Source organism: Mobula birostris, chromosome 1, assembly GCF_030028105.1.
Source record: "Mobula birostris isolate sMobBir1 chromosome 1, sMobBir1.hap1, whole genome shotgun sequence".
In the NCBI taxonomy this organism is placed as follows: domain Eukaryota; kingdom Metazoa; phylum Chordata; class Chondrichthyes; order Myliobatiformes; family Myliobatidae; genus Mobula; species Mobula birostris.
The window spans coordinates 148,713,556-148,731,837 of record NC_092370.1 but is presented as its reverse complement, the minus strand read 5'-3'; the positions used below and the strand labels follow the sequence as shown (position 1 = coordinate 148,731,837).

At 43.1% G+C, this 18,282-nt stretch overlaps 1 protein-coding gene across 1 annotated transcript in view; it reads right to left on the bottom strand.

The window, feature by feature from the left end:
• The window catches only part of rtf1 (RTF1 homolog, Paf1/RNA polymerase II complex component), a 106,707-nt gene that overhangs the window by 15,370 nt on the left and 73,055 nt on the right, over positions 1-18,282 (bottom strand). Inside the window, exons 11-13 of the mRNA XM_072249885.1 lie at positions 15,308-15,365; positions 10,830-10,907; positions 1,402-1,500 (exon numbers count right to left, since the gene is read on the bottom strand). Of these exons, the coding sequence (XP_072105986.1) occupies positions 1,402-1,500; positions 10,830-10,907; positions 15,308-15,365 (235 nt within the window). The remainder of the gene's footprint in view (positions 1-1,401; positions 1,501-10,829; positions 10,908-15,307; positions 15,366-18,282) is intronic.

Genomic DNA, 18,282 nt, shown 5'->3' with positions numbered 1-18,282 from the left:
AAAAAAACTCTGTTGGGGTATTAATATAACAATAATCAACAGTCAAGAAAATCTATTGCCCGGCACTAGTGAAGTCCTTAGTGACCCAGACTGTCAGAGCTTTACTGTAAATGGTGAACAAAATTTACAAAACTGACGAGAAAGGGCATTGGGTTGGAATTGTGGAGTTGTCCTGGTACAGTAAGCACAGACATGAGAAGGTGTCTAAAGCTGCAACCATTCACTGATCTTATGACCTTGAAGGGGTTTTGCAATTCACAATTCACCTCAGTATTGTTGCACGTAAATAGCTATGGTGCATTGGTTGAACTGTTCCCCATTCATACCTACAGGAGAGTAATGAACACAGAAATGCATAGAATAACTTGTGGAAGAGGTACTACTGCCCTCTTAATAACCGATTGGACAAGGGCTGTGGTACACTCAGACAAAAACATGGCACTGACAAATGCGAAGAGGTGGGTATGTCATCGCTCATAACAACAAAGTTACTGGGTCCAGAACACACACTTACAACTCAAGTATTCCTTCACAAGAACAGCATGGGCTCCGACTGTTCTCAAGTCTGAACAGAAAACTGCTACAGTATCATTATATAGCAACACACATCAAAGTTGCTGGTGAACGCAGCAGGCCAGGCAGCATCTGTAGGAAGAGGTGCAGTCGACGTTTCAGGCCGAGACCCTTCGTCAGGACTAACTGAAGGAAGAGTGAGTAAGGGATTTGAAAGTTGGAGGGGGAGGGGAGATCATTATATAGCATTGGTTTAACAGTTACTGATATTGATCACTGTAAATTGTATATGTTTGAATTCCTTACTCACAAGAGCAATTGCTATTCACAAGTGTTAAAAGTCAATCAAAACTTCAAGCAGACAACCAATGATATTTTGACATTAATAAAAACAATAGAGCCTTTGTTGGGCATGTTTCACATCCTTCCTTTATCCTTCTTGTCTGTCTTCGGCACTCTGTATAATGTAAAGGGATGTCATGTTTTAGGAGGACCTTTCTGGAGAAGTCTCACTATGGAAGCCTCACTCATTTGGCTTGAGCACAGCCCATCTCATCTATAGAAAGTAGAGGTGTGTCCAGCAGTCTCACTTGACAACTATTGCTCCATGCTATATGTTGTCTTATCGCAACTTCCACAGGGGAAACAAAAGGGACAATAAAGGGAAATGAAATGATACGAGTATGTTGCAGGTAAACCAGCACAAGATTGATCAGCACATCCTGACAGAAAGCTGAAACAAGCTCGAGAGACCTTCTCATGCCCTGAATCACCTGCAGAACTGGCCTAACACCTTTGGCTATAAATACCTGGAAAAGGGGAACAAAGGTGTGCTCTTTCCTGATTTGGTGTCTCCTGCCACTTACCAGTACTCATCTCATGTCTTACCGGTTTGTTCAGTTCCAGAGGGAGCTCTGTCTGGGACCCAGATCCATATTTGGCATTCAGATGAGCAATGATGGCAGCCTGGACTGCAGGGTCCCGAGACTGTGAAGTGACATGGAGATAAAATTGGTAACTCACTCTGCTCAGCTTTGTCAATACAAACTATTCAGAAATAAAGTACATCCACTCAGCAACTAGATTAAAAAACAGGACTGCAAACCACCCCAACCATAGAACATAGAAAGTACTGCACAGTTTCGACCCACTGGCACATTGATGTTGTGTCAGCCTTTTACCCCAAGCCATGATCAATCTAACCATTCACTCCATAGCCCTCTATTTTTCTTGCATCCATGTGCTTATCCAAGAGTCTGTTAAATATCCCTAATGTACTTGCCTCTAACCATCTATGCAAACAACCTACCTCTGACATACCCCTAAACAATCATGCAGTCACAGAAAAGTACAGCACAGAGAAAGGACATTTGGCCCATCTGGTATAGTCAAACCATTTAAACTGCCTACTCCCGCTGACCTGCACCAAGACCATAGCCCTATCATCCACGTACCTATCCAAACTTGACTTACACATTGAAACCAAACTCACATGCACCACTTACCCTGGCAGCTCATTCCACACTCTCATGACCCTCTGAGTGAAGTTGTTCCCCTCATGTTCCCCTTAAACTTCTCACCTTTCACCCTTAACCCATGACCTCTAGTTGTAGTCCCATCCAACCTCGGCGGGAAAAAGCCTGCATTTATCCTATCTATACTGCCCATAATTTTGTATTCCTCTATCAAATCTCCCCTCAATCTTCTACATTCTAAGGAATAAAGTCCTAAACTATTCAAACTTCTCTTATAACTCAGGTCCTCCAGAGCCAGCAACATCCTTGTAAATCTTCTCTGTACTCTTTCAACCTTATTTTCATCTGTCCTGTAGGTAGGTGACCTAAACTGTGCACAATGCTCCAAATTAGGCCTTACTAATGTCTTATACACCAACATAACATCCCTTCTCCTGTACTCAATACTTTGCTCTAATCACTTTAAAATTTTGCTCCCTCATATCAGCCTTGGGGAAAAAGTCTCTGGCTGTCCACTATCTATGCCTCCTATGTTGTACACCTCTAACAGGCCACCTCTCATCCTCTTTCACTCCAAAGAGAATAGCATCGTTCCTATAATGAGGTGGCCAGAACGGAATACAATATTGCAATCGTGGTTTAACCAGAGTATTATAGAACTGCAACATTACCTTTCAGCTCTTGAACTCAATCCTCCAACGAATGAAGGCCAGCACTTCACATAGCTTCTTAACCACACTATGAACTTGCGCGGTGCTTAACAGATCTATGGACATGGGCCTCATGATTCTGTTCCCCCACACTGCTAAGAATCCGACCAGTAACTTTGTAATTTGCCTTCAAGTTCTACCTAACAAAGTGTATCACTCACATTTTCCAGTACTGAACTCCATCTGCCACATAGAAAACATTCAGCACAATACAGGCCCTTTGGCCCACAAAGCTGTGCCGAACATGTCCCTACCTTAGAACTACCTAGGCTTTACCCATAGCCCTCAATTTTCTAAGCTCCATGCAGCCATCCAGGAGTCTCTCAAAAGATCCTATCGTTTCTGCCTCCACCACCGCCACCGGCAGCCCATTCCACGCACTCACCACTCTCTGCGTAAAAAAACCTACCCCTGACGTCTCCTCTGTACTACTTCCAAGCACCTTAAGGCTATGCTTAAAACTATTTCTTTGAATAATCTGGTATCAATTAATACTAACCTACTTAAAGAAAATTTTCTTACCCTACTGAATTATGTTAAAAGGGCATTATCAAACTGGTCGTCCCTTTCGTTATCATGGGTTGGCCAAATTAATTCTAATCAAATGAATATCTTACCTAAATTTATATACCTTTTCCAAGCCTTACCCATTTTCATTCCTAAATCTTTTTTTGATTCTATTCTACCATCTTATATAAGGAAAAATAGACATTCTCGATTAAGTAAAGTTCATCTTCAAAAAGCTAAAAAGAATGGAGGTATAGCTTTACCCAATTTTAGGTTTTATTACTGGGCTGTCAATATACGAAATCTTACTATAGGATAAGGATTTTTTTTCCCAACTTTCTTTTTTTACCTAGCAGCTTCGATCTTGTAGAGGGTTTAGAATTTTTTTCTGTATAACAATAAAATTATCATATTTCAACATTATGATTTAATTTAATTTACATGAATACAGAGTAATGAGGTTGCAAATGTGATTCAAATATGTATTGGTATTATTTTATCTTTTTTGACTTATAATATACTTCCTGTACTCTGTATTCTCTATGTAGAAATTAATAACACAAATACTGAAAAAGAAAACTGTGCCCTCTCATGCTAGCCATTTCAGCTCTGGGGGAAAGCCTCTGATTATCCACACAATCAATGCCTCTCACTATCTTGTACACCTCTATCAGGTCACCTCTCATCCTCAGTCGCTCCAAGGAGAAAAGGCTGAGTTCACTCAACCTATTCTCATAAGGCATGCTCCCCAATCCAGGCAACATCCTTGTAAATCTCCTCTGCAACCATTCTATGCTTTCCATGTCCTTCCTACAATGAGGCGACCAGATCGGAGCACAGTACTCCAATTGGGGTCTGACCAGGGTCCGATATAGCAGTTTTGAGTTTCCTATGGACTCGGACCCCAAGATTCCTCTGATCCTCCACACTGCCAAGAGTTTTACCATTAATGCTATATTCTGCCATCATATTTGACCTACCAAAATGAACCTCCTCACACTTACCTGGGTTGAACTCCATCTGCCACTTCTCAGCCCAGTTTTGCATCCTATCAATGTCCCGTTGTAACCTCTGACAGCCCTCCACACTATCCACAACACCCCCAACCTTTGTGTCATCAGCAAATTTACTAACCCATCCCTCCACTTCCTCATCCAGGTCATTTGTAAAATTCACAAAGAGTAGGGGGTCCCAGAACAGATCCCTGAGGCACACCACTGGTCACCGGCCTCCATGCAGAATATGACCCGTCTACAATCTCTCTTTGCCTTCTGTGAACAAGCCAGTTCTGGATCCACAAAGCAACGTACCCTTGGATCCCATGCCTCCTTACTTTCTCAAGAAGCCTTGTATGAGGTACCTTATCAAATGCCTTGCTAAAATCCATATACACTACATCTATGGCTCTACTTTCATCAATGTGCTTAGTCACATCCTCAAAAAATTCAATCAGGCTCGTAAGGCACGACCTGCCTTTGACAAAGCCATGCTGACTATTCCTAATCATATTATGCCTCTCCAAATGTTCATAAATCCTGCCTCTCAGGATCTTCTCCATCAACTTACCAACCACTGAAGAAAGACTCACTGGCCTATAATTTCCTGGGCTATCCCTACTCCCTTTCTTGAATAAGGGAACAACATCCACAACCCTCCAATCCTCCGGAACCTCTCCTGTCCTCATTGATGATGCAAAGATCATTGCCAGAGGCTCAGCAATCTCCTCTCTTGCTTTCCACCGTAGCTTGGGGTACATCCCGTCCAGTCCCGGTGACTTATCCAACTTGATGCTTTCCAAAAGCTCCAGCACATCCTCTTCCTTAATATCTATATGCTCCAGCTTTTCAGTCTGCTGCAACTCAGCACTACAATCAACAAGATCCTTTTCCATAGTGAATACTGAAGCAAAGTGTTCATTAAGTACCTCCGCTAATTCCTCCGGTTCCATATACACTTTTCCATTGTCACACTTGATTGGTCCTATTCACTCACGTCTTATCCTCTTGCTCTTCACATACTTGTAGAATGCCTTGGGGTTTTCTTTAATCCTCCAAGGCCTTCTGACTCTCCTAATTTCATTCTTAAATTCCATCCTGCTAGCCTTATAATCTTCTAGATCTCTATCATTACCTAGTTTTTTGAACCTTTCGTAAGCTCTTCTTTTCTTCTTGATTAGATTTGACTAGCCTTTGTACACCATGGATCTTGTATCCTACCATCCTTTTCATGTCTAATTGGAACGTACCTACTCAGAACCCCACGCAAATATCCCCTGAACATTTGCCACATTTCTTCTGTACCTTTCCCTGAGAACATCTGTTTACAATTTATGCTTCCAAGTTCCTGCTTGATAGCCTCATATTTCCCCTTACTCCAATTAAACATTTCCCTAATCTGTCTGTTCCTATCCCTCTCCAATGCTATGGTGAGGGAGATAGAATTGTGATCACTATCTACAAAATGCTCTCCCACTGAGAGATCTGAAACCAGACCAGGTTCATTTCTCAATACCAGATCAAGTACAGCCTTTCCTCTTGTATGTCTTGTTGACACATGTTGTGTCAAGAAACCTTCCTGAACACACCTAACAAACTCTACCCCATCTAAACCCCGCACTCTAGGGAGATGCCAATCAATATTTGGGAAATTAAAATCTCCCACCACAACAACCCTGTTATTCTTACTCCTTTCCAGAATCTGTCTTCCTATCTGCTCCTCAATGTCTTTGTTACTATTGGGTTGTCTATAAAAAACACCCAGTAGAGTTATTGACCATTTCCGATTCCCAACTTCCACCACAGAGACTCCGTAGACAACCCCTCCATGATTTCCTCTTTTTCTGCAGCCGTGACACTATCTCTAATCAACAGTGCCATGCCCCCACCTCTTTTGCACCCCCTCGTCCTTTCTGAAGCACCTGAAGCTTGGCACTTGTAGTAGCCATACCTGCCCCTGCACCATCCAAGTCTCTGTAATGGCCACAACATCATAGTGCCAAGTGCTGATCCACCGCTATAAGCTCATCCACTTTATTCATGATACTCCTCGCAATAAGATAGACACATCTCAAACCATCGGACTAAGCGCGTCCCTTCTCTATCAGCTGCCTATCCTCCCTTTCGCACTGTATCCAAGCTTTCTCTATTTGTGAGCCAACCTCCCTTTCCTCCGTCACTTCAGTGCAGTTCCCACCCCACAGCAATTCTAGTTTAAACTTTCCCCAATAGCCTTAGCAAACCTTCCCTCCAGGATATTGGTCACTCTCGGATTCAAGTGCAACCCGTCCTTTTTGTACAGGCCACACCTGCTCCAGAAGAGGTCCCAATGATCCAGAAATCTGAACCCCTGCCCCCTGCTCCAATCCCTCAGCCACGCATTTATCCTCCACCTCAACTTATTCTTATACTTACTGTCCTGAGATTACTACCTTTGAGGTCCTGCTTCTCAACTTCTTTCCTAACTCCCTGTAGTCTTTTTTGAGGACCTCCTCCCTTTTCCTACCTATGTCATTGGTACCAATATGTACCACCACCTCTGGCTGTTCTCCTTCAGAATCAGAAACATCCCGGACCCTGGCACCTGGGAGGCAAACTACCATCCGCGTTTTTTTCCTGCACCCACAGAATCATCTATCTGACCCCCCCTAACTATAGAGTCCCCTATTACTGCTGCTATCCTCTTCCTTTCCCTACCCATCTGAGTCACAGGGCCAGACAGTGTTGCTTCCCCCAGGGAGGCCGCCCCACCCCCCCAACAGTACTCAAACAGGAACATTTATTGTTAAGGGGGACAGCCACAGGGGTACTCTCTAGCACCTGCTTCTTCCCCTTCCCTCTCCTGATTGTTACCCACTTGTCTATCTCCTGTGGTCCCGGGGTGACTACCTGCCTATAGCTCCTCTCTATCACCTCCTCACTCTCCCTGACCAGACGAAGGTCATTGAGCTGCAGCTCCAGTTCCCTAACGTGGTCCCTAAGGAGCTGCAACTCGACACACCTGGTGCAAACATGGTCATCCCGGCCTGGGAGTCTCCAGTACCTCCCACATCTGACACTGAGCACAAAAAACTGGCCTCACACACATACTTTGACTTTATTTTAAACAGATAACCTACCTGGCCTCGACCCTTTATCACTGAAGCCCCGTTGAACCAAAGCCTTCCTACTCTGTCTCCCTCTACTCCATCGCCCGCTCTGTAAATCTGTCTTCCTTTTAAACTCTTCCTGCTGTTCTCACTGGCTGATCTCCACCCGCTTGCACAGTCGTGCCCCGTTCAAACCGCGAAAGAAATAACTGTCACCTTTTCAACTCTGCTCGCTTTTACACTGCACGCTGTTGGAGCAGTGCTGCCAGGATAATCAAGGACACGAGCCACCCAGCCAACACACTTTTCATCCCTCTTCTCTCTGGGAGAAGGCTCAGGAGCTTGAAGACTCGTGCGGCCAGATTTGGGAACAGCTTCTTTCCAACTGTGATAAGACTGCTGAACGGATCCTGACCTGGATCTGGGTCGTACCCTCCAAATATCCGGACCTGCCTCTCGTTTTTTTTGCACTACCTTACTTTCCATTTTTCTATTTTCTATTTATAATTTATAATTTAAATTTTTAATATTTACTATCAATTTGTAATCCAGGGGGCGGGAAGCGCAGAATCAAATATCGCTGTGATGATTGTACGTTCTAGTATCAATTGTTTGGCGACAATGAAGTATAAAGTTTATCTCTTCCCACTTTTCTCACTGGCTGACCTCCACACACTTGTGCAGTCGTGCCCCGTTCAAACCACTGAAGAAATAAATTTTATCCCAGCTGTTCCTATCAATGTCCCATTGTACCCTACACCAAATTCATGTCATCTGCAAATTACTGTCTCATCCACTTACATCCTCTTCCAAGTCATTTATAAAAAGAAAAGCACAAAGAGCTGGGGTCCCAGAAGAGATCCCTGTGGAAAACTCACCAGCCCCCAAGCAGAATACATACCATTTACACAGACAAAGTTTCCCTTTATCCCGTGCCTCGTGACTTTCTGAATGAGCCTACTGTGAAGAACTTGTTAAATGCTTTACTAAAACCCATATACACCACACCCACTGCTCTACCTTCATTTTGTTTTGTCACTTCCTTAAAGAATTTAATCAGGGTAGTGAGGTACGACCTGCCCCTCACAAATCCCTAATCAGACTATGCTTCTTCAAATGCTCGTAAATTTTGTTTCTAAAAATCCCCTTTAACAGTTTTCCCACTATTGATCCGACTCACTGATCTATAATTCTCAGAGTTGTCCCTATTACTTTTCTTGAACACCCTCTGGTCATCTGGTACGACTCCTGCAGCCAGTGGGGATGCAAAGATAATCGCCTAAGGTGCAGCAATCTCTCTCCTAGCTTCCCATAATAACCTAGTGTTTATCTGTCAGGGGCTCACCTATCCTAATGCTTTTCAAAAGTTCTAGCACACCCTCTTTTGAAACATTGACATATCTCAGGCTGTCCTCACAAACATCAAGATCCCTCTCACTGGTGAATACTGAAGCAAAGTATTTATTAAGGACCTGCCCTATCTCCTCTGACTCCAGGCATATGTTTCTTTTACTATCCTTGATTGGTCCTACCCTCACTCTAGCCATTTTTCTCTTCTTCACATACATAACATAGAATAGTACAGCACAGTGCAGGCCCTTCGGCCCACAATGTCGTGCCGACCCTCAAACCCTGCCTCCCATATAAGCCCCCATCTTAAATTCCTTCATATACCTGTCTAGTAGTCTCTTAAACTTCACTAGTGTATCTCCCTCCACCACTGACTCAGGCAGTGCATTCCACGCACCAACCACTCTCTGAGTAAAAAACCTTCCTCTAATATCCCCCTTGAACTTCCCACCCCTTACCTTAAAGCCATGTCCTCGTGTATTAAGCAGTGGTGCCCTGGGGAAGAGGCGCTGGCTATCCACTCTATCTATTCCTCTTCTTATCTTGTACACCTCTATCATGTCTCCTCTCATCCTCCTTCTCTCCAAAGAGTAAAGCATAATGCATACTCTCTAAACCAGGCAGCATCCTGGTAAATCTCCTCTGTACCCTTTCCATTGCTTCCACATCCTTCCTATAGTGAGGCGACCAGAACTGGACACAGTACTCCAACTGTGGCCTAACCAGAGTTTTATAGAGCTGCATCATTACATCGCGACTCTTAAACTCTATCCTTCAACTTATGAAAGCTAACAACCCATAAGCTTTCTTAACTACCCTATCTACCTGTGAGGCAACTTTCAGGGATCTGTGGAAATGTACCCCCAGATCCCTCTGCTCCTCCACACTACCAAGTATCCTGCCATTTACTTTGTACTCTGCCTTGGAGTTTGTCCTTCCAAAGTGTACCACTTCACACTTCTCCGGGTTGAACTCCATCTGCCACTTCTGCATCCTATCAATGTCTCTCTGCAATCTTTGACAATCTTCTACACTATCTACAACACCACCAACCTTTGTGTCATTTGCAAACTTGCCAACCCAGCCTTCTATCCCCACATCCAGGTCGTTAATAAAAATCACGAAATACATGTAGAATGCCTTGGTGTTTTGGTTAATCCCACCACACGCCAAGGCCTTCTCATGCCCCTTTCAAGCTCTCCCAAATCCTTTCTTAAGCTACTTCCTGGCTACCTCTACAGCCCGTCTGTTCTTTGCTTACTAACTTTATTTATGCTTCCTTCGTTCTCTTGATTAGATTTTCAACATCTTTTGGTAACCATGGTTCCTTCACCCTGCCATCCTTTCCCTGCCTCAATAGGACAAACCTATCCAGAAACTAATGAAAGTCCTCCAGAAACAACCACAGTTCCTCTGTGCATCTCCCTGAGTACATCTGTTTCCAATTTATGCTACCAATTTTCTGCCAAACAGCATCATAATTTGCCCTCCCCCAATTAAATACATTCCCATATAGTCTGCTTCTATCCCTGCCAAAAACTATGGTAAAGGTCAAGGAGTTGTGGTCACTCTTCAGAATCCACTCACTAAGAGATCAGGTTCATTGCCTAGTACCAGATCCAGTATGGGCTCTGTGGGAGACTCATCGACAGGAATCCTTTCTGGATATACCCAAGAAATTCACAACCTTTTGCACTAAGGAGGTGCCAATCAATATTAGGGAAATTGAAGTCACCCATGACAACAACCCTGTTACTTTATCCCCTTTCCAAAATCTGCCTCCCAATCTGCTCCTCATTGTCTTTGTGCTATGGGGGGGAGGGGCGGGAGGGGGGTGTCTAAAGAATAGTCTCAATAGAATGATTGCTCCCTTCCCGTTTCTGACTTTCACCCACAGTAATTCAGTTGTCTACAGAATGACCTCCATTTCTGCATCTGTGGTACCATCCCTGATTGGCAATGCCACACTCATCTATTTTTTTGCAGACTGCAGTCTTGAGTAAAACCCAGTCTAAAAACCCTCCTTCCTCCCTCCTAAGGTAGCATTGTAAACCCAACTGCCACGCTGCAACTACTTGACATTCATACAGCATGACAGACTCTGTCATCAGTTGATAACTACTTGGCAAGGTGCTCTGATAGCACTGTATATTTATTTAGGCTGCTGGTTGAATCACAAACAGTCCTTACATTGGAGACGATGGTGGGTTGACACTGGCGCCTGGTGAATGGGTCCATCTGCTTGGTCCTCTCACTCTGGACCTCAGCCTGCAAAGAGGTAATAGTGAAAAACCATGAGTGCTGTTGCCTTCACCCTATCACCAGTAATTCTCAGATGAGTTCCCACTGCGTTACACAGAGTCACTTACAAAGCCAGCCAGCGGGTTGCTAAGCACCACTTTGTTATATTGTCTGTAGTAGATTCTGATTCCCCTTATCATTCTTCACCATATACAGTGCATTCTGGTAAAATGGGGCACATCCGGACCAGTACATTTTGGTCCAATTAAACAGCTGCCCCAAGTAGCTGAAGTTTCATGGAAGTAGAAAAACTACTGCTTAACCAAGTAAAAAATTATGCATTTAAGTGTTGTTTCATATGGCAGAAATTAGAACACTACCAACACTACTGCAGTATTACAAAACTGTATTCTTTTGATTCATTGTAAATGAACAAAATCAGTGCAAACACCTAGTCAAAATTGCCTTCAAGGCCTTCCTGCATCAAGTCAAAATAAAAATCAAAATGATCAAAAATCACTGCTTTTTTAAAATCAGCCCCCATCAGCCCAAAATGAATAACATAATACAAGCGCATGCAACTGACACTATTCGTTCCATGATGTCCAACGGCCACACATATGCATGCGACTTACGATAGTTAGAAACTATTCGGCAACAATCTCTTGCCTCCTGTCCCAATTAAGCAGCATAATGTCCCAAATAAACAAAGGGAATCCCAGCTACTTTCACGGTTATTTTATTATTTAAGAGTTGTCCCAAATAAGCAACTGCCCTTATTAACTGATGGCACAATTAACTGGGATCCACTGTATTTCTATAACATGTTTTGTCCACAACTCAGTCCTTTGAGTATTCTCCCAAATTTTTAGTCCATCAGTAGCCATACCTTCAACAATCTTCACTTCAAGCTCTTGATTTCCCTCAATTTTACCACATCCTTCTAATAGAAACCAGCTAATTAAAACCCAATTGTCTGGGCATTTTTAACACCCTTAGTTAACACCCTTTCTTTTGGACATTTGTCAATTTTTCTCATGTTTCTGTAGGAACTTAGGACATTTTCCCCCATGGTGAAACATTAATAAAGCAGTTACAAGACCTCAGCACAAAATGTGGAATTCAAATACAGTAGTTAGTGCTACAAAAAACACAACTCAATCCACTACTCCTCACAACCCTGCTAATTCGTCCTTAAGTACGTTGTGGTGCAACTAGTCAAGCTACTGTCTCACAGTACTAGAGATCCAGGTTCAATCCTAACCTCCAACATGCCTATATGGAGCTTGGACATTCACCTTGCCAGACAAATGGATTGATAGGTTAACTGGCTGCTGTAAATCGTCCATGCTGTGTAAATGGTTGAAGATGCTGGTGGAATACATAAGGGCATGGGGTGGAGGGGGAGGAGGGAGGAAGGAGCTTTCAGAAGTGTGTAGATGATAAAATGGGATTGATGCTTGGCATGGACTTAATTGGCCAAAGGATTGTTTCTACGCTGAGTGAATCTGTTGTTACCACGGATCTTGCTTACCCCTCAACCACCCCATCCATCATTCAACATTCCCACAATCCAGATTATGGAAACTGTCAATATTTAAAAACCATCTGTTTGCTGGAGCTTCCTCTTACTTTCTTGGTTGTATATCCTATGCTGACCTTCTTATTCTGGAGACCCAAAGAAGAAGAGGACATTACTGAGGGGACATTTAAGATTCCTTTCAATGGGTCTACAATGAGATTTGCAGACATCCAATCCTGACAAAGGTCAAATCCCTATTCAAGCTGTTAAGGCTAGCACTACAAATTTTGGGTCTGTTCTGGAGTTCAGAGTAACAATCCTTGGCACACATGTACCCTGTATCCAATCTGATTTGGGCTCAGATGAACGAAGCTATTCAACTTGTGCAATCCCTTAACATAATGCCTTAACTGAACCTCCAAAATGCATTATCAAACCAGCATATTCCATCAGGGTCTCACTTTGTACATTGATTTTCAGCTTCTGAAAGGCAGAATGGTAATGGGACAAAATGGCCAGATGATTGATTACAAAGGGAGTTACACTGCATGCAACTACAAGTAACTAAGAAATGAAAACTGCAGACCTTCCCTTCATAATGCATAGGTACCCGGATCCTATTGTACTACATGTGAAATATTCTAACTCTATACATAGTGGTTGTGAGAACTCACACTCTTTGATACAGTTAGGAAAGCATTTAATAGGAGTAAGGGGAAATATGAAGCTATCAGGCAGGAACTTGGAAGCACAAATTGGGAACAGGAGTTCTCAGGGAAATGTATGGAAGAAAAGTGGCAAATGTTCAGGGAATATTTGCCAGCTGTTTTGCATAGGTACGTTTCAATGAGACAAGGAAAGGATGGTATGTGGTGTACAAAGGCTGTTGAAAATCTAATCAAGAAGAAAAGAAAAACTTACAAAAGGTTCAAAAACTAGGTAATGATAGAGATCTAGAAAATTATAAGGCTAGCAGGAAGAAGCTTAAGAATAAAATTAGGGGAACCAGAAGGGGCTATGAGAAGGCCTTAGCGAGCAGGATTAAAGAAAACCCCATGGCATTCTACAAGTATGAAGAACAAGAGGCCAAGTCGTGAGAGAATAGGACCAATCAAGTGTGACAGTGGAAAAGTGTGTATGGAACCGGAGGAGATAGTGGAGGTATTTAATAAATACTTTGCTTCAGTATTCACTACGGAAAAGGATCTTGGTGATTGTAGGGATGATTTACAGCAGATTGAAAAGCTTGAGCATATAGACATTAAGAAAGAGGATGTGCTTTTGGAAAGTATCAAGTTGGATAAATCTCCGGGACCGGACGAGATGCACCCCAGGCTACTGTGGGAGGCAAGGGAGGAGATTGCTGAGCTTCTGGCAATGATCTTTACATCATCAATGGGGACAGGAGATGTTCCAGAGGATTGGAGGGTTGCAGATGTTGTTCCTTAATTCAAGAAAGGGAGTAGAGCTAGCCCAGGAAATTATAGAACAATGAGTCTTACTTCAGTGGTTAGTAAGTTGATGGAGAAGATCCTGAGAGGCAGGATTTATGAACTTTTGGAGAGGCATAATATGATTAGGAATAGTCAGTATGGCTTTGTCAAAGGCGGGTTGTGCCTTACGAGCCTGATTGAATTTTTTGAGGAAGTGACGAATCACCTTGATTCGGTAAAGCAGTTAGGTGTAGTGTATATGGATTTCAGCAAGGCATTTGATAAGGTACTCCATGTAAGGCTTATTGAGAAAGTAAGGAGGCATGGGATCCAAGGGGACCTTGCTTTGTGGATCCAGAATTGGCTTGCCCACAGAAGACAAAGAGTGGTTGCAGATGGGTCATATTCTGCATGGAGGTCGGTGACCAGTGGTGTGCCTCAAGAATCTGTTCTCGGACCCCTTCTCTTCGTGATTTTTGTAAATGACCTGGATGAGGAAGTGGAGGGATGGGTTAGTAAATTTGCTGATGACACAAAGATTAGGGGTGTTGTGGATAGCGTGGAGGTTACAGCCCGACATCGATAGGATGCAAAACTGGGCTGAATAGTGGCAGATGGAGTTCAACCCAGATAAGTGTGAGGTGGTTCATTCTGGTGGGTCAAATATGATGGCAGAATATAGTATTAATGATAAGACTCTTGGCAGTGTGGAGGATCAGAGGGATCTTGGGGTTCAAGTCCACAGGACACTCAAAGCTGCTGCGCAGGTTGTCTCTGTGGTTAAGAAGGCATACGGTGCATTGGCCTTCACCAACCATGGGATTGAATTTAAGAGCCGAGAGGTAATGTCACAGCTATATAGGACCCTGATCAGACCCCAGTTGGAGTACTGCGCTCAGTTCTGGTCGCCTCACTACAGAAAGGATGTGGAAACAATAGAAAGGGTGCAGAGGAGATTTACAAGGATGTTGCCAGGATTGGGGAGCATGCATTACGAGAACAGGTTGAGTGAACTTGGCCTTTTCTCCTTGGAGCGGTGAAGGATGAGAGGTGACCTGATAGAGGTGTATAAAATGATGAGAGTCATTGATCATGTGGATAGTCAAGAGACTTTTTCCCAGGGCTGAAATGGCTAACACGAAAGGCACAGTTTTAAAGGTGCTTGGAAGTAGTACAGAGGAGATGTCAAGGGTAAGCTTTTTTTACGCAGAAAGTGGTGAGTGCACGGAATGGGCTGCTGGCGATGGCGGTGGAGACAGATATGATAGGGTCTTTTTACAGGCTCCTGGATACATTCATGAAGCTTCAAAAAATAAAGGGCTATGGGTAACCCTCGGTAATTTCTAAAGTAAGTATATGTTCGGCACAGCTTTGTAAGCCGAAGGGCCTGTATTGTGTTGTAGGTTTTCCATGTTTGTATTCTATTCAGTGCATTTGATCAACAAATGATACCATCCAGCAATAATGCTTACCAGTAAAGCTTTTTCAGACTCCACAATGTTCCATTCTCTGTTCCTCTGGTTTATGTAGCTAAGAGAAAGAAGCAATGAGGTTTTAATAGAGACACTAAAATAACATGTGCTATCTTCTGGGCCAGACTCTGGTTGGAATGAGGGCCATCTAACACCATTTACCTTTGATACTGACCTCTGCTGCTTTATGTTTGGACAGTCCCACATCAACATTCAAAAACACAGGTGATTGATTATAAAGAGAGTTGCACTGCTTGTCACCAAGTAACCAAGAAGTGAAATCTGTTTATTATTTTTTTTCCAAAACTTGGTAGCTCTGTGACATGTACAATCATCTTCTGGGCCAGACTAGTTGGAATGAGGATGATTTTGCTGCCAATTACCTTTGGTACTCACCTCTGGCACTTCATGTTTGTAGAGTCCCACATCAGGGTCCAAAAACACAGCAAGAATTTCCACATGTACTATGCTGATGGTACCAATCTCTATCTAACCTCTCTAACTCACTTCAAAATTGTCAAAGTACTTGTCTACCATTCAAAGCTAGACAAACTCATTTCTTCAAATAATGACAAAAAAAACAAACTCTTTGGTCCCAGTCACAAACTCCATTCTCTTTCCACAAATTAGTTTCCTGAACCAGAACCAGATCCAGATGCTCACAGCTAGTGTAATAACATGGCCTTTAAAAAATATATATACATTATTAGCTCACACATTCTCATCTCTGAGAAAGCCATTGGTCACTCAGTCCAATCACGCTTTTGAAACCTTTCAATCCTTGATAAACTTAAGGTTACACTACAGATCCTTCCAGCTCAGCTGCCCATGCCTACTGTGATGCCTATTGACACAATCCCATGTGCCCACATCTCTCTCCATCTTTCTATTTACATACCTGCCCACATGCCTTTTCAACATGTAATCAACTGTATGAGGCTCTAACTTTTTTTTGCAGTTTGTTTCAGATACTCACCACATTTTGTGGAAAAACCTAAAATCTTTAAATTTCTCCCTTCTCACTTTAAATCTGTGCCCATCCACTTCTAGACTCCCTGCTCTGGGAAGAAGATTCTACCTACCCCTCATAATTTTACAGACTCTACAAGGTCCTTGCAACACACAAAATATGAGCATTTAGAGAATCATGGTCTGATCAGGGACAGTCAGCATGGCTTTGTGAAGGGCAGATCGTGTCTAACAAGCCTGATAAGAGTTCTTTGAGGAGGTGACCAGGCATATAGATGAGGGTAGTGCAGTGGATGTAATCTATATGGATTTTAGTAAGGCATTTGACAAGGTTCAACATGGTAAGCTTATTCAGAAAGTCAGAAAGATCCAGGGAAGTTTGGCCAGGAGGATTCAGAATTGGCTTGCCTGCAGAAGATAGAGGGTCGCTGTGGAGGGAGTACATTCAGATTGGAGAATTGTGACTAATGGTGTCCCACAAGGATCTGTTCTGGAATCTCTACTTTTCATGATTTTTATTAACGACCTGGATGTGGGGGTAGAAGGCTGGGTTGGCAAGTTTGCAGACAACACAAAGGTTGGTGGTGTTGTAGATAGTGTAGAGGATTGTCAAAGATTGCACAGAGACATTGATAGGATGCAGAAGTGGGCTGAGAAGTGGCAGATGGAGTTCAACCCGGAGAAGTGTGAGGTGGTACACTTTGCAAGGACAAACTCCAAGGCAGAGTACAAAGTAAATGGCAGGATACTTGGTAATGTGGAGGAGCAGAGGGATCTGGGGGTACATGTCCACAGATCCCTGAAAGTTGCCTCATAGGTGGATAGGGTAGTTAAGAAAGCTTAAGGGGTGTTAGCTTTCATAAGTCGAGGGATAGAGTTTAAGAGTCGTGATGTAATGATGCAGCTCTATAAAACTCTGGTTAGGCCACACTTGTCCAGTTCTGGTCGCCTCACTATAGGGAGGATGTGGAAGCATTGGAAAGGGTACAGAGGAGATTTACCAGGATGCTGCCTGGTTTAGAGAGTACGCATTATGATCAGAGATTAAGGGAGCTGGGGCTTTACTCTTTGGAGAGAAGGAGGATGAGAGGAGACATGATAGAGGTGTACAAGATAATAAGAGGAATAGAAAGAGTGGATAGCCAGCACCTCTTCCCCAGGGCACCACTGCTCAATACAAGAGGACATGGCTTTAAGGTAAGGGGTGGGAAGTTCAAGGAGAATATTAGAGGAAGGTTTTTTACTCAGAGAGTGGTTGGTGCGTGGAATGCACTGCCTGAGTCAGTGGTGGAGGCAGATACACTAGTGAAATTTAAGAAACTACTAGACAGGTATATGAAGGAATTTAAGGTGGGGGGTTATATAGGAGGCAGGGTTTGAGGGTTGGCACAACATTGTGGGCCGAAGGGCCTGTAATGTGCTGTACTATTCTTAAAAACAAAAACGGTGCCAGAAAAGGGCCAGCACCATTATGAAGGACCACACACACCCTGCTCATGGACTGTTTGTCCCACTCCTATGAGGGAAGAGGTTACCACGTAGCATTCAAGGCAGGCTCCCCAGACTCAAACAGATACTCTCCCCAAGCAGTAAGGCTGATCAACATCTCCACCCATTAACCCATCCTCCACACTCACAACCACCACTAATTTGTAAGGTCTCGCCAGTCATCTATGCCTAGACATTCCTGTGCCCAGCATCACCTTATGCACATACAATCAATATAGGTATACAAGCTACGTTGTGTATTTATATTCCGTGTTCTTTTATTATTATGTTCTTTATCTTAGTGCTTTTTGTGCTGCATTGAACCTGGAATAACAATTATTTTGTTCCCCTTTATACATGTGTACTGTGTACTGGAAATGACATTAAACAATCTTGAATTAAGTTTAATTAAAAAGGCCTAAAAGTCCTCAAAAGCATACCTACTCCAATTTTCTTAGTTCCTTCCTTAAAGAAAACTCGGATTAAGATAAGATCTCTCCTGCATAAAATCATGCTGA